The sequence below is a fragment of the Drosophila mauritiana genome, chromosome 3L (genome assembly GCF_004382145.1).
Source record: "Drosophila mauritiana strain mau12 chromosome 3L, ASM438214v1, whole genome shotgun sequence".
Classification (NCBI taxonomy): Eukaryota; Metazoa; Arthropoda; class Insecta; order Diptera; family Drosophilidae; genus Drosophila; species Drosophila mauritiana.
In genome coordinates, this window is record NC_046669.1 from 17596509 (window position 1) to 17611864 (window position 15356).

The following is a 15356-nucleotide window of genomic DNA, read 5'->3' on the forward strand; positions in this document are numbered from 1 at the left end:
CTTAATGTTGATAATTTTAGGCCAATCTATAAATAACATATGGCCATGGAGTCCGAGTTGATATTTAAAATGCAAAATCATACAAATAATCTAAATCTAACAACTCGGGATTTGAGGTCCGTGGAATCTAAAAAAAGAAAATAAATAATGCTTCCCACTATTTTTCATTTATCTCCACTTACTAATCGGCGAATCCATTTTGACTTTGCACGAGCGTAAATAATTAGTTGAAAAGGTTCCTCCTTCTTGACCCCGTTATCCTTGAGAACTTCAACAATGGACGACACAAAAGCTTGGTATATTTTAATAGCCTTCATTGGTGTATAAAATGCACGTAACTTTGGACATGATCGAAGAACTTGGAGAAAGTTGTCACCATCGAATGGAGGCGGATTGCAATTTTCATTCATCTTTTCAATATTCACTCCGTTTTGCAGAATAAACCCAAACAGAAGGCCTTCAATGTGGCAGTTGGAGTTTATCATGTCTAAAGTCTTCAGCTTCGGACAATCGGGCAATTCCGTAAAAATGTCGCAGTTGTTAATTTTTAGATCCTCCAGCTCTGGCCAAATCAAAAAATGCGGCTGTTCTGAGGGCAATATAGTTATGTTGCGTACTGTCAAGGAGCGGAGATTCGAAAGTGGTGTACAAATCTCGAGAAGATTTAAAGGTGAATAAGGATTGAAGCTTTTATTATAATCGATCATTAATTCCTCCAAAGCAGTTAAGTTTTGAATCTGGCAGACTAAAAAAAACGCAATTGTATTGATTATGCAAAAATTTCTTAGGAAAATTATTGAAAATATTGATAATATTTTGGTGCTTAAATTGTGCTATCACTAATATATTTAACTTACCATCTTCGGTAATATTACCCCTCAATGCTAATTGTGTCACATTAGTCATTTCTGCGAGCGAATCGAAAATCTTTTTCGAATTTTTTGTGAATATAGTAAGTTCAGCTGATACCAATAGTTTACTCATTTTCAACAAAAGAGACCGCACGCTGTCACAATTGTTGTCGTAAACGTCAATTCTCGCCGACTTCAAATTGGGACAATGCTGCTCAATCGACTCAACCAGTATATCACTCCATGGGGTGTTCCAAATTTGTCTGCTGGAAAATTCCTCAACAGTCGATCCACATAGGCTCACTAGAACCACCCACAATTCTTGAGTTACTCCAAAGAAGGGTCTGAGCTTCTTAAAGGCACTTCGACTGTGGTAGGCAAACGCTTTGCCCAGCTTTTCATGCACCTGTGCCAGTTGCAGTTTATCTACAATACTCTGCAGTTCCTCGAATATGAGATCGAGGACTTCGATCGGCAAATCGGATATAGTCCGCTCATTCTCCATCGCAAAGCTTTTCGCCCGAGAGCGAAATGCGAACTGAAAACTGCAGCAGAGCATCGGATAGCTAAAAATCCAATTGAGAGGGAGAGAGAAAAGTTAAATGAGAGAAACCGAATCCGGGAACGCATTCCACTCTCCAGCTCTCAGTTTAGTGACATTACAACATAATGTTGTGAAATTATTTATAAATATTGTAAGTTTAATGTATTTTAAATAAATTTATAAATTTTTTAGCGATATTAGATATTTGCAATTGTTATTATTCAGTTCTAATTCGTTACAAATTAAAAAATAAAAAGCAACTATTTTCTAAGTTTTACAAATTGTACAATCGTTCTATACAGGTTAAATAATAATTAAAATAGATTTATAATTAATTGTTTTGAGTTTTCTGATATACAATTGGCCAGTCCTTAAAACTTGTACAGGTAAAGCGTATGAATCACTTCAGGATTAGAAGTCCGTTGTAACTGAAAGACGAAAGTTAACAACGAAAAGTGTACGTAAAATAAACATATGGTAGATTCCACTCACAAATCGTCGAAACCATCTGAGCTTGTCCCGGCAGTACAATATCAGTTCGAATGGTTCTTTCCGCGTTGATGCGGTCTCCTTGAGAATATCCACTACGGATGTAACAAAAGCTTGGTAGATCTTGATACCACCCATTTGAGTGGACAACACTCGCAATTTTGGACAGCTGCGAATAACTTGAAGGAAACTCTGCCCATCAAATGGTGCCGGTTCACAGCTCTCATCGATTTCCTCGATATTATTGCCGTTTTTCAAAATAAAACTGCATACGTATCCTTTGATTCTACATTTGCAGAATTTGATATATAAGCTTTTCAGCTTGGGACAATCGGGTATCACTGTGGAGATTTCGCAATTTTGCATTTTCAAATCCTTTAAGTTTGGCCATATCATGGGATGGAAGCTTTCTGGTTGAGATATAGATATATTGCTCACAGTCAAACGCCGGAGATTTGTCATATTTCCGCAAATTTGAAGAAGATTAACTGCTCTGCATCTGTATCCTCTACCTTGATAGATGAGTTGCAGCTCCTCCAGATCAACCAGTTTGCACAGCTGATTAACTGAAAAATGTGGACAACAAAATAACAAGTTTACTATTTCATACCCAATACGAGAGAGGTAAACATATGCAATTACTAAGTAAATAAGTTTGCAAACGAAAGAAAACATTATAATTTGCAATGTTGAATTATCCGAACGGTAGTCAAAACAAAAGGAAGACAGACAGAAATCTGATAATCGTCAAACGGAAAAAAATTTACCGTTTGATATCGGCCGAGTCTGAATATAAACAGCCGCTTATCGTATTATATTTACTTCGATACTCTTTTAACCCATTAACGCCGGAATGAAATGAGAATATAACACTATTGGAAATTCGATTTATTTTCTTAAATGACTTACCTCCCCGATCAATGTATCCTTCATACAAGAATTTTTTCAAGTGCTTCAGCTCGGCCACGGCATTAAGTATCCTCGGCGATTGGCAACTATCGTTGAGCTTCAGTTCGACCGATATTAAAGAATTCGCCAAGTTCAACAGAAAAAATTGAAGACTGTGACTATTTCTTAATGAAGCACAGATGTTCACCGTCTCCAGGTTGGGACAGTACTTCGCAATCGATTTGGCCAACACATCGCTCCAGGTGTCCGATCCACAGGTAAATTCCACAATAGAAGGGCCACAGTTCGCCAGCAGAACTCGATAAAGTCGAACGGGAAAATGTATTTTTGGTGAGAACTTTTTGAAATCATTGCGGCTGTGGTACGAAAACGCTTTTCCTAGATAATCATCAACCTGCGCCAGTCGAAGTTTGTCCCTTAGGTTTCGTAAGTTACTAAATATGATATCGAGCACTTCGAGTGGTAAATCGGTTATAGTCCGTTGATTGCTCATTGCAGGTACCCATACCCTCGAGAGCGAAGGCCAAACGCAAGACTAATGCAAAACTGATGGGGATGGGAATTTTAGCGACCTCCAATTGAGAGAGGAGAACTAACCGTAAATTCCCGCAAGCGGTGATACATTTGGAAGGTGGTTGTATCTACCGACTTTAAGCATTTCAACTTTTTCACCAATATAAAAATAAATTTTCATTTCTGTTGAATTCACAAAAATATGAATGTGCAAATATAAAGAAAACTAAATAATAAATTTTATTTTTTTTTATTTAATTTTATATATCTTTTCTTACCTAAGCACTATTTTGCACCAAACAACTCAGATTAATTTATAATTTATAATTTATAATCTTTAGATTTGATATTTTTTACATATAATGTATATTTATAATATCATAACATATTATTTATATATAAATTAAAATCACTACTGAATTTTATTATTATTGTAATATTATTAATATTAATATTCTTCAGCTAAATAAAGGCTTATCAATTCAGCATTTGGTGTCCGACGGAGCTAAAGGTTAAAATGAGCCAACATTTAAGACATCATAACTTATTGCACTTACCAATCTTCGAAACCATTTCCACTTGATTCGTCTACACACAACCAGTTCAAATGGGTTCTCCCGCGTCACTTCATTTTCCCTCAAAATTTCCACAATAGTAGACACATAGGCCGCATAGAGTTTAATATATTCCAGAGGAGTGTAAAGATATCGTAAATTGGGGCAGCCTCGAAGCAGTTGGAGAAAACCGTTGGCATCGATCGGTGGATGGCATCTTTCATATAAAGTTGTTAGATTTCTTCCATTTTTAAGAATAAATTTTAAAATGTAGCCTTCGTTGGATTTTTGGAGGTAATGAATATGCAAAACTTTTAGATTAGGACAGTCCGGTATCTCGGGTGTTAATGCGCATATAATAAGCTTTAAGGACTCCAGTTCGGCCCATATTTTTGAGTGGGGCTCTTCACATGACATTATATGAACATTATTTATAGTCAATTCTCGTAGTTTGTTTAGTGACGAACAGATTCTCAGTATGTTGACATCAGGCTTGTCTAGATAATAATGGTGTTCGATGTTCAGCTTCTCCAGGGCGACCAATTTCTGAATTTCGTAAACTGAATGAAACGCTTTTAGAACTCAAACTCGAACTAGATTACAAGAAAAAACATGAAATGATTTCTTTTCCGATGCTTTATACCCTAAATAAGGTAATTTTGAATACAGTTATATTGTGCTATTAAAAACTTACCGTTCTCGTCAATGTATCCTTTTACTGAAAGTTCCTTTAATTGCGTCATTTCACCAACAGCTTTTAATATTTCTAATGGAAATCGCTCACGTTGTTCCAATGAAACTGATAATAATATTTTCTTTACTTTTTCCAAAAAGGAAAATATTTGATCACTGTCCGATCTATATAAAACTGCTGTAAACGATTTCAGATTGGTACAGTATTTGGTAACCGCTTCGATTAGAATATCGTCCCAGAAGTCACAACTTCTATCGAAAACTAATTCCTCAGTTGTGTGCCCACATTCTTGTATTATCAACAAAAACGATTCATCTGAAAACCACCTTGTTACCTTAAGCCTCCTAAATTCATTTTTGCTGTGATAGACAAAAGCTTTTGTGAGCTTTTCGTGGACCTTAGCCAGCTCCAATTTGTATTTCATATAAATAAGATGCTTAAATATCAGATCGAGGACTTCGATCGGCAAATCGGTTATACTCCGCGGGCTATCCATCACAAGCTTTTTCGTCGAGAGCGAAATGCGAACTGAGGCATTCGGCAAACTGCATTTACTAAAGAGAGAGATGCATTCGCGAACGAAGAGACAAGCACAAGAAAAGCTTTTGTACTTTCTGATTAGAGTTCACTGACATTACTGTTGCTACTTATACATAAATACGTACAAATTATGGGATATCCACTTTGCATTTATTCACACTTATGTCCTTTCTACAATATTAAATACATTTATATACATACAGAGGTGGTCAAAAGTATTTACACAACGAGCTTTTTTTTCAATTAGTTGACAATTGAAAAAAAAGCTCGTTGTGTAAATACTTTTGACCACCTCTGTATATATAATTTTTCCTATGTCAGTATTGTAACGCACGCAAATTCCAAAAAGAAACTTTGGGGTTGTGCTGTGCTTATGTTCCACCACCATTATTTCCTTAGCCAGAGCCATTGCAATCTCTTCTGGCCAGTTTCCTCAGCTAGGTTAAACGAATGATATAAAATATTATTGAATATCAGGTCTAAAACAAGTTTTTTTTCTCAAGAGAAATGCATTTTCGTGGAAGAAAAGCTTTTGATTGGAGCTCGATGAAAGCTATGTATAATAAATAAATAAAACCAACGAGTAATAATTATGTTTTGTTTTATTTTAAACTATCAAGTACCCTCGTACAAATCAATTAACTCAGCATTGGGAGACCGACGGTGCTGCAAATATGCATTGGTTTAAACCTCATAACTTATTGCTTTCTTGCACTTAGTAGTCGTCGAAACCACTTCCACTTTATCCGCCTACATATAATTAGTTCTAATGGGTTCTCCGGCGTAACTCCATTTTCCTTTAAAATTTCCAACATTGAATTCACATACCCCGCGTGGGGTTTTATGAATTCCATTGTAGTGCGTAGACGCCGCAGTTCCGGGCAGCCGCGAAGCAGTTCGAGAAATCCATTGCCATTGATTGGCGGAACGGACCTTTCACGCAGTTCTGTGAGATTTTTTCCATTCTTAAGAATAAATTTCAAAACATAGCCTTCGATGGCACATTTTGGGTAATGCATATCCAAATATTTGAGCTTTGGGCGGTCTGGCAATTCGATGGAGAATTCGCAATACTCCAAGTGCAAGAATTCCAAGCTGGACCAAAATGTGGAATAAGGCTCATCATAAGGCAATATTTTAACCTTAACCAAAGTTAAATTGCGCAGCTTCTTCAGTGATGCACAAATTGGTAGTAAGTCCACAGGAGGCGTACTAAAAGTTTCAATATCTGTGATGCTTAACTTCTCCAGGGCAACCAATTTATCTAAGTGGCGAACTGAGAACAAGAAAATTCCTTTAGTTGCGTTATTTCACTCACCGCGATCAAGATGGTAGCCGGAAAGTAACTTTGTTGGTTTATTTTAACCGATGTAAGAGAGCTTTTCATATTTTCTAAGAAAGACGGAATGTTTTCCCGATCAGACAAATAGAACTGAACGGATACCGATTTTAAATTGGGACAATGTTTCTCAACCACCTTGAGTAAAAGACTCTTCCCATTTCTACCACATACACCGTAGACAAATTCTTCAATCGTGGGGCCACATTCCCGTATTAAAAAGTTCCAGGAATCAAGTGTTAGCCGTCCGTCGAGCGTAAGTTTCCTGAATTTGTTGCGGCTGTGAAAGGAGAATGCTTTTGCAAGCTTTTCGTGCGCCAGATCTAAGTTAACATTATATTGTAAACTAACAAGTTTTTCAAATATCAGATCGAGGATTTCGAATGGCACATCGTATATTCTCCGTTGGAAATCCATTACGAGCTTCTGGCTTCAGAGCGAAAAGCGAACTGAGAACTGTGTCACAGCTCTCTGAGAAAAGAGCAGAGTGGAACTGTAAAATCGAAGAGAGAAAAAGAAAGAAGAGAGAATCTTTTGCAGTCTTTTCACGTGCAATACAATAGCTTGTCCTAAAAGGATTAATTATGATAATGATGTTGCACTTATCATATCTTATTTATTGTTAGAGCTAATGTTTGTATAAATATGCACTACATTATTCCGCTATTTTTTCATGCACTTTGACTCGGAGAGTACGGAGCAAGCTGATGTAAACAAAACTATTTTCTTGAAATACAACGCTATTGAGCATGAGAGTAAATATATAAGAGATTGTCCCATTTTGGGTTCACTGCTTCATTATGTGCTTCAATTGCAATATTATCTTTAGAAATGAAATATATAAAAGTTCAATAACTGAAGTAATTAATTTAATCCACAAATTATCTTTAATAATGATTTATTGTAAATTAATTTTATGACTTCTTAATTATTAAAAGTAAAAATTTTGATCCGATCACCGCCAATTCGTTATTACTAACAGCAGATATACAATACTAATCGGCATGCTTCCTTTGAGGTATATAACTATTGTGGCATATATATACGTATATATCCACATGTTGGGGTCACTTTGATATAACAATATAATGTCTCCACTTAAACTCTCATTTTAAGGCAAGTCCTACTGCGGTTACCCTCAAAGCTGCCTGCACCTCATAAGCAGTTGCTTGGGCAAAAACATCAAGCTTATTCGGCAAATCGGTATTGATTACAGTAATTATAATGTCGTAATGCACCAACCCTTGGTGACAACCCTACTCTCAACCCCCCTTCTTCACCCAAAACTTTCGATAACATGTACTATTAAGCAAGTTTACAAGGGGCGCACTGAAAAAGTAAAGCAGTTTTTCTTATACTTATTATTATAGCAGTTACTTGTAGAGTAAAAGAGTAAACTAGATTTGGTTAAAAGTTTGTAACAGGCAGAGGGAAACGTCTCGGACTATATAGAGTATATATTCTTGATCAGCAAAAATATCTCATTTTATTCCCCAATATCGATATGCCAGAACAATGATGAAATTTCGCGTTCACATTCACCGTAGCTGAGTAACGGGTATCTGATAGTCGGAGAACTTGACTATAGCATTTTTCCTTGTTTTATTAATTGAAGTGGTTATGCTTAAAATAATCGATTTCGCATTTTTTTTATTATTGTTTTCTTTTTTTTAGCAGTGTAGGCCTATGGCTGACACTTTTGATGCCAGTTGCGTGATAAGAGGCTACCAGATGAGCCGCTGACGCAATGCAGTGCAGCATGGAGGTCAATAAACCATCCAAAGAACGAGGGAACGGCGTAAAAATTCATGAGAAAAAGGGTTGCAAGCTTTTACTGGGGATAGTACTTACTTTTTTTTAGCTGTAAGTAAACTAAGCATTTTTAACTACCGTTGTATGATTAAAACACATTTATTGAATTATTTGTAAAAAGACAAATGTTAAAAACGTAAAATAGATATAACACCTATATTCAATCTAAAACTAACATGATTAATTAATAAACCAACAGACTGGTGACTACAATTAGCTTAAACAATTAAAATTTTATTTTTTTTAAAGATAAGATCATTTAAACAAAATTCTTCAAATTAATTGTGAACAAAAAATAGAGGAGCCGCCGTTCCTAATGTGCTTGACAGTCTCCCTTGCCAATGGGAAGTTCCGCAGACTGGTTCTGCATGATAATTTTTCATTCGAGAGCGAAGCCAACCGAACCACCCACCTTTATTATTTTATGAATTGCAGTAAGTAATAGGGGATGTTATATGCATATTTGCCACTGGCAACTGTGACTCACCTCACCTACTTTCCACTGTGGAAATGGAGTGGAAGTGCGAGAAGTTGCACAATGGGCTGACTGAAGTGTCTTTTGCCACTTGCAACTTTCTCCATTTCTCCGGTATTAGCGCACACTCTCCCTCCAGAACTTTCCCTGTGACGAAGTCGGGCTGAAGAAAACTCGCCCAGCAGGTTCTTGGATAATCTGTCTAACAAATATTGCGAGCCCAGGTGAATGCAACTAGTTTTTCCAGCACTGGGGAAAAACTCGCAATGGCAATGACCCAACGGAGTTAGCCTTGAATCTGCGGCAAGTGGAAAACCAGTTAATGGCATAGGAAGACTAACTAGAAGTTTTCCACCAACTAAACCTAAATGAATGCTGAAAATTTATTGTGCAATGCCTCAATACAACTTATTCAAAAAATAGATATATATTGTAAATATGAGTGGTAAGAAAATAGTATTGGTAAACTTAAATAAAAATGCGATTTTTTTTAAATACATCTTGGCTTGTAACCTGCTTTCTTGCTGCCTTGAATTAAAATTCGGAAATGCAATATAAGTGTGTAGCTTTCAGTAACGCAGCTCCGTTTTTGAGATCATAAATAAAACTAACTAGTAAGGGTTAAAATTAGCTGAGCTTGTTTTCGACGATATTAACCATGTCCTGGGTCAATTCCGAAGTAGTTGATACCAGACCAGCTTGGAAATCTGTATTAAACTATGCAATCTCTGGTTAACATCTTTATGGGGCCCTTGTCTCGACGCAATGACGCCAAATGAGCTGTCGTCACCGAAACACCACCCACTGCTAAAAGCTCCGGCGCATTGATAAGACAACTTTTACTTTAGTGAGTGGTGAGCAGCAGAATTTTCTAGTTTTCACTTGTCACACAGAAGAGACGGGAGTGTGAGTTGCTGTTTTTTATTTTATTTGTTTTTCTTTTTGTTTCTGGGTGCGGCACTTTCTAATACCCAGCTGGGGCAGAACAAGCCATTCGAATGAGTCAAAAGCGCGAAAAGGACCGAGAAGGAAGCAGGAGCGGATTGCAGCAGGAGCCGAGAAGCGAGTCTCCTGGGAAAACCTAGTGGTATGGGTAGGTCAACCACCAGACATTGAACCCAGCACTCACACACACAGTTGCGCACTCCAACTTCCGTTCAGAGCCAACAGAGAAACCGAAAGAGCGATGGGCGTAGGGCGATGGGGGATCGCAGGCGTTGGAAGGCACACAAGCGAAAAGCGTGCAGCACGTGAATGGAGCACAATGCCCAACAGAGACAGAGAGTTGAGAGAGAGAGAACCACGGCGAAATAGCAGTGCACTGTCTGCCATGGCGGGCGAAAGAGAACACAACATTGGCACCATGCAGACCGATTCTCGGAATACCCTAAAAACAATTGAAAAGTATAAAATCTTAGTTTTTTAAGTGTTTATTGAAGACAGATAGGTTGGTCTACTTGTATATTGTCAATGCAAGCATTGGGCAACGTTCTTTAATTTAAAACCTTTTAAAGGACTCATAAATTCGTAAAATGCTGTTTTTGTATAGATTTAATTATATCCTATTTAGCATGAATATAAAATATACAGATCGGCCAAACTGAAACACTTTTTATAAGTGTATACAAAGAACTGGGGGAACTGAATAACGTCGGTCGTTGCCTAGCGTCATCGTCGCATTTCGCAATTCGCATTGTGCGCTAGTTTAGTGGGTTGAGTGACACAGACACAGTTTGCGGCCAGAGCGAGACGTATGTTTGTGCGAAAGGGAGGAAATACTCGTAGGTATTGGAGAAGTTGGAACGAACAAGTTTTCAGTTGCGGAGTTGGAGGCACTGTTGCGATTTTGTAATCGTAAGCCAAGTGTCGTTACAGCGCTGCCACACTGTTCCAATTCTAGCCACTATATTTCCAAAGAATATATTATAACATTAAAAATAAAATCCAGATCTTAAGTTAGCAAATAGTTGTGGTGATCGAATAATTGGTGCAAAGTATGCTACGTTTTTTGTATTAGATAGCATTAGATCGGATAAGGAATTCCTTTGGTTAGTTTTAGTTTAATCTTCAATTTACAAAAGAGTGTACATTTTCATTATTAAGTAATCTTATCTGAGATAAGATAAATCCCTTTTAAATCTGATTATTAAAAGAACTTTACATTTCGTCTTATAAGAATAATCGAATTTTCAACATCTGGCAACTTCCTTACCCATGCCTTATCAAAAAGCTGACGAAAGGGGAAGACTGGTGAAAAGCGCGCACATAGAAAACAAAACAGCCAAACGAAAAAGAAAAACCCCCCAAACAAGCACTGCAGTTCTCCAGATCCCTTTCTCTCTCTTTTTCCCATTTCCATTGCTGTCTCAATTTCCAGAACCGAGCTCCCAACTCCCCGTTCGAGTTTTATGTAGTATGTTTTCGGGATGTGGAGTATACCACTAGGATGGATGGATAGCACACACAGATACTGGGCTTTTCCTGTCTGTGTGAGCGTGTGCCTCAGTGTGAGTGCGCTTCTGTGCGAGTGTGCGTGTGAGACGAAGCGAATCGAGTCGAGAGTAGAGTAGGACAAAAGGGAGACACAATTTTGGTAGCAATGACCTTCACCGCGTTGTTCAAGTTGTCGTGGTTGTTGTTGCTGTCGCTGCTCCATGCACACACACTTATAACCTATGGATATATGTGTATATGTGTGCTCACACAGACAGGAAAAGCAGCTGCAGATACAGAGAGTGATAGAGAGAGGAAGGCACAACGAATGATGCATGAGTGCAGATGGTTGCGGATTGTTTTGCTGGTTAGAAAAGGGGGCGGTGCTGGCGGCAGCTTCGTGCTCTAGCCGCTAGGTGACGCGTTCGCTTATGCACCCCCCAGCCCCAAAAAGCACATAAAAAAACGTTATTAGTTTTAAAGATATATAAACATTGTATAAGATTATAAGTTTAGGTTATTTACGGATCCAAAGTTCTACAGACGAATGTAACAAATCCATTGACTTAAGAGCAAATATATCATATCATTAGACTGAACAGAACTGAAAAACAGAACAGAACACAAAGTTTAAACTTAATAAATGTGTGTACCTACATAAATTTATGTTGTTACATTATTTAAACATGAAGCAAACATATTAATTATAATAATGATAAATAAATGAATAATAGAAAGGGTAATTCATTTATTAAGCTCTTGAACTAACTAGCATATTTTCTCAGTGCACCCACTAGCCTCACAATCCGATCTGCCGCTTTTCCTGCTCGCTTTCCACTGCACAAATTAAACGTACAAAGATAAAAGTGCTTTTGTGCTGCCATTGAAAATGGAGTTGTGTGTGGAAAAAGGCGACTCGTGGGCTGATGGGAGGATCGGGGTCTGGGGGCTGAAGGTGGTGAACCTAGCGTAAACTTGACACTGACGTCGAATGCACTCCACCCGCCCGCTCCATTTTTCCCACTCCTTTGGCCCCAGGGTGCGGCCCGTCGCTTTTTGTTTTCCTTCTCTTCTTTCAATCGAGTCTTGCCTCTTTTTTTCTGCAGTTTGTTATGTTTATTTTCATTTTTTTTTCGCTTTTTTTTGTGAAAATTGCTCAAGTGCGACGCAGACATGGGGGAAGGCAGGGGGGCTTGGCACGGACTTCGTGGGCTGGCTGGGTGTTTAACTTTTGGTATCATTGACCTGGAGTTCTGGAGTTTCGAAGGCAGACAAAAAGAACACCCCTACACATTTCGTTGTGGGTGGAAAAATGGGGAAGGAGGGAGGGAGTTCACGTCGGACGGTTAGTCATTGTCGACGCCATTTTGGAAAATTTGTCGCAAGTGCATACAAGTGCATAAACACACAGACACATGGCCAAAAGGGATGTACGCATATATATATTTATGTAAACATACATATTTGCCGTTGAGCTTTATATTTCCCCCACTTTACAATAGGTTAGTCTGTTATTGTTCTGTCTGTGAGGACTACAATTTGTCCGTGTGCGCTTGTTTATATATGTATCTCCGCATATATAGGAAAGTACAGAATATGTATGACAAAAAGTTTTCGCTTTTCGTTGATTTTCATTTTAATTATGATGTCCCTTTTTCTTTTGATTGCAACTGATGAGTAGTTAAACTGTCACATGGTTTAGTTGGGGAAAAGCGCTGAACTGAAATCCTGGAGATGGGATTACTCGGTGACAAATTAAGGACCGTGTGCATGATAAAAGAGTATTTTTTAAGAGCTGGGGAAGATTATAAACCATGCCATTAACAGTATATAGAGAATGTTATACAACATGCATATAAACAAATACCCTCAAAAGCCACAATGATAACATATGGATGTCTGACTTCAATTATGATGAGTGATTTATTAATATAATATAATATATTCTATGATCTAAAGATGTTTCAGTACTTTTCACTCAAACTACACAACTGACTTAAATTTAAAACATTTTATTTAAATTTACTTTCAATAGAGATATAAAAGCTTTATTTTCTTTCCAATGTGAATTCATCGATTCTGGTTTCGTCGCCAAGATATCTGCGTAAAGCCCATTTAGTTCTTCAAATAGCAATTGGAAAATTCCCAGTTCATTCGCAATTCACTCATTTGCAATTCAAACTTGTTTTCACAGTTACTGCTATCCGAGTGCAAATCTCAGCTGTCCATTATCGTTGGGCATCTGTCCTGCAATTCACCCCACTGGCACCTTGGCCAGCAGATATCTGATGAGTACACAGATGGGAAACCGGCAAATGGAGCACTCAATGGACTAGGCCAATTAAAAATCCAGCTCAGGCTCAGCGAGTGCAGCGTAATCATCATCACGGACATCATGGAGCTGGGCATTCTGATGGTTTTGGTCTGCAAACAGAAAGGCCACGAATAGGACTTGGTTACACAATAGAAGCCTGTCAATGCATAACGTAATCAAATATGGATTTTCAAGTTGGCAGTCAGTTTATGCGTTCTTTGGACCTATAGGCAATTTTAACGATAAACGAATAACGCTTAAAAATCCATTTAAATGGAGTATTCTAACAATACTAACAATAATAGAGCTCCAAAATTATTAAAACAAGTATTTAAAGATTTTAATGATCAGAGATATTTTTCATTATATTTTATATTATGTTTAATATTATATATAAATATTTGAATATAAAAGCAATACTCCCAGGCCACAGCAACTTAATAGGCTCCCTCTGTGCACAGAGTGCTAGGTACCGCCACCCCTCCTTGAAAACGAGGTTGATGAATGCCAGACCAGTTCGGATCAGGAGAGCAACGTGGGGAGTATCGGAGAAGGGGCTCCAAGGTGACGGTGCAGGAAGCCGCTTCGAGAAGCACCCAGAATGCCATGGCCAATGCCATCGAGGCGCAGTGTCAGTGTCAATGCCAGCAGACCTGACCTGAACTGAAACTGGGTGAGAGTGTGGGAGGGGAACCAGAGAACTAGAGAATGGTAGAACCGGGAGCTGGTGAACACGAGACCCGAGAATCGGAGGAGCGGAGGAGCGGAGAGAAACCACCTCGGCGCTGTGGAATGCAACAAAAGCTAGTGGCACGACTCCGACGATTATAGCATCGGCTAGCGACTCGAGAGGCCATTAGCCCGAGCGATAGGCCCCTGGCTTTGGGAGTTTAAGGGGCGAAGATTCCCAGCCAGAGAGAACTCTACGGTAACTCTTTCTCAATTGCCACATATCAAAATCTCTGCTTTTCTCTAGTGACGACGCCTGCGCTTAACGTTCTGCATTTGGTTGAGAGTCTCTGGTGCTGTGCAATTCCAATGACCGTGGAGTTTCCGAGATGCGCTATCTTGGATTCAAATTATGGATAAGATTTGGGAACAAGAAAGTGAAGGAAAATGGCGATAAAATACGTAAAATTAGATTATATCAGAAGTTTGTGTACGTCTGTTTATTTACATTACGAAATAAAATTTTGATATAAAATAAATAAATTCTACACTACTACGAAGATTTTCTTGCATAGAACAAATACTATAACTATTTCCATTTCTGAGTCTATTAAATGTCGAGAACTCCCTTGAGTACATGGCCCTGATGGACCTGAACTAAAAGATTATCCCACCAAAAAATTTGGTGAGGTACTGGGACACAAAGAGAGTGACCAAGCAATGTCCACGGCATTAGTCTGATGTGAAAGTCGACATTGCATTCCAAAATGATTGGTGGAGCAAAAGAAGAAGGGAAACCGATGCGATTCCCTTGAAGCTCGATGATTGAAAACTTACCCACAAATTATGCGCTAGCGAAAAACGTGTTTGGCTCACAGAGCCGGGCATTAAGTCAACTGCACAGACTTGGGCCCGGAATCCGGGAACTCGGGACTTAGAACTGGGCTTGGGAACCGCACTCAACGTTCGTCGACCTTGCAACTCGTTCTGCACATTACGTTTTGTTTATTTTTGTTTTTCCAGCGATAGGTAAAACAAGCCCCATTAGTAAATGTGGTAAGGAGCATTGGATGGTCGATGGCAATATACTTTGCCCAGATAGCATCGTCGCCGGTCGGCTGGATGGTCATTGAACCGCCAGCCGGACAAGTACTTTTTATTTAACCCCCAAAAACCGGAGGCGGAAGCTCCAATGCCGAAAATACATATCCTGGTGCTAT

General features: G+C 38.5%; 5 protein-coding genes across 8 annotated transcripts; all 5 read right to left on the bottom strand.

Annotated features, from left to right (window-relative positions):
• Positions 1-1402, bottom strand: LOC117139906. Its single transcript, XM_033302588.1, has 3 exons — positions 858-1402; positions 183-745; positions 1-127 (listed from the first exon to the last, which is right to left on the bottom strand). Exons 1-3 carry the CDS (start codon positions 1354-1356, stop codon positions 65-67), a joined length of 1125 nt encoding a protein of 374 aa, XP_033158479.1. The 5' UTR covers positions 1357-1402; the 3' UTR covers positions 1-64.
• Positions 1403-1592: 190 nt separating this feature from the next.
• LOC117141243 lies at positions 1593-3449 on the bottom strand. 2 transcript variants are annotated; one of them, XM_033304606.1, is made up of 3 exons: positions 2794-3445; positions 1888-2450; positions 1593-1823 (listed from the first exon to the last, which is right to left on the bottom strand). In XM_033304606.1, the coding sequence occupies exons 1-3, from the start codon at positions 3284-3286 to the stop codon at positions 1767-1769; spliced, it is 1113 nt and encodes a 370-aa protein (XP_033160497.1). In that variant the 5' UTR covers positions 3287-3445; the 3' UTR covers positions 1593-1766. The 2 variants fall into 2 exon arrangements, with proteins under 2 accessions (XP_033160497.1, XP_033160496.1); XM_033304605.1 differs by having other exon boundaries at positions 1593-2450; positions 2794-3449.
• Positions 3450-3702: 253 nt separating this feature from the next.
• On the bottom strand, positions 3703-5225 carry LOC117141244. 3 transcript variants are annotated; one of them, XM_033304609.1, is made up of 4 exons: positions 4889-4980; positions 4555-4731; positions 3864-4420; positions 3703-3811 (listed from the first exon to the last, which is right to left on the bottom strand). In XM_033304609.1, the coding sequence occupies exons 2-4, from the start codon at positions 4601-4603 to the stop codon at positions 3755-3757; spliced, it is 663 nt and encodes a 220-aa protein (XP_033160500.1). In that variant the 5' UTR covers positions 4604-4731; positions 4889-4980; the 3' UTR covers positions 3703-3754. The 3 variants fall into 3 exon arrangements, with proteins under 3 accessions (XP_033160500.1, XP_033160499.1, XP_033160501.1); XM_033304608.1 differs by having other exon boundaries at positions 4555-5144; XM_033304610.1 differs by lacking the exon at positions 3703-3811 and having other exon boundaries at positions 4327-4453; positions 4555-5225.
• Positions 5226-5411: 186 nt separating this feature from the next.
• LOC117139946 lies at positions 5412-6400 on the bottom strand. The gene is made up of 2 exons (XM_033302634.1): positions 5814-6400; positions 5412-5760 (listed from the first exon to the last, which is right to left on the bottom strand). Exons 1-2 carry the CDS (start codon positions 6111-6113, stop codon positions 5710-5712), a joined length of 351 nt encoding a protein of 116 aa, XP_033158525.1. The 5' UTR covers positions 6114-6400; the 3' UTR covers positions 5412-5709.
• A 6712-nt stretch (positions 6401-13112) lies between these two features.
• LOC117140060 lies at positions 13113-15348 on the bottom strand. The gene is made up of 2 exons (XM_033302799.1): positions 14974-15348; positions 13113-13577 (listed from the first exon to the last, which is right to left on the bottom strand). The coding sequence occupies exons 1-2, from the start codon at positions 15022-15024 to the stop codon at positions 13371-13373; spliced, it is 258 nt and encodes an 85-aa protein (XP_033158690.1). The 5' UTR covers positions 15025-15348; the 3' UTR covers positions 13113-13370.
• Positions 15349-15356: the final 8 nt, after the last annotated feature.

What these genes read in the sequence shown, in the direction of transcription:
- LOC117141243 (XM_033304605.1), bottom strand. Translation starts at nt 3,286, where the DNA reads ATGAGCAATCAACGGACTATAACCGATTTACCACTCGAAGTGCTCGAT. An exon ending in AGGATACATTGATCGGGGAG is followed by an intron (nt 2,451 to 2,793) that starts GTAAGTCATTTA and finishes CACATTTTTCAG; the next exon opens with TTAATCAGCTGTGCAAACTG.
- LOC117139906 (XM_033302588.1), bottom strand. Translation starts at nt 1,356, where the DNA reads ATGGAGAATGAGCGGACTATATCCGATTTGCCGATCGAAGTCCTCGAT. An exon ending in GGGTAATATTACCGAAGATG is followed by an intron (nt 746 to 857) that starts GTAAGTTAAATA and finishes CGTTTTTTTTAG; the next exon opens with TCTGCCAGATTCAAAACTTA. An exon ending in CAAAATGGATTCGCCGATTA is followed by an intron (nt 128 to 182) that starts GTAAGTGGAGAT and finishes TTCTTTTTTTAG; the next exon opens with ATTCCACGGACCTCAAATCC.
- LOC117141244 (XM_033304608.1), bottom strand. Translation starts at nt 5,050, where the DNA reads ATGGATAGCCCGCGGAGTATAACCGATTTGCCGATCGAAGTCCTCGAT. An exon ending in AGGATACATTGACGAGAACG is followed by an intron (nt 4,421 to 4,554) that starts GTAAGTTTTTAA and finishes CGTTTCATTCAG; the next exon opens with TTTACGAAATTCAGAAATTG. An exon ending in GGAAATGGTTTCGAAGATTG is followed by an intron (nt 3,812 to 3,863) that starts GTAAGTGCAATA and finishes TTTAACCTTTAG; the next exon opens with CTCCGTCGGACACCAAATGC.
- LOC117140060 (XM_033302799.1), bottom strand. Translation starts at nt 15,024, where the DNA reads ATGCCCGGCTCTGTGAGCCAAACACGTTTTTCGCTAGCGCATAATTTG. An exon ending in CGCTAGCGCATAATTTGTGG is followed by an intron (nt 13,578 to 14,973) that starts GTAAGTTTTCAA and finishes TTCTGTTTGCAG; the next exon opens with ACCAAAACCATCAGAATGCC.
- LOC117139946 (XM_033302634.1), bottom strand. Translation starts at nt 6,113, where the DNA reads ATGCATTACCCAAAATGTGCCATCGAAGGCTATGTTTTGAAATTTATT. An exon ending in GGAAGTGGTTTCGACGACTA is followed by an intron (nt 5,761 to 5,813) that starts CTAAGTGCAAGA and finishes GCATATTTGCAG; the next exon opens with CACCGTCGGTCTCCCAATGC.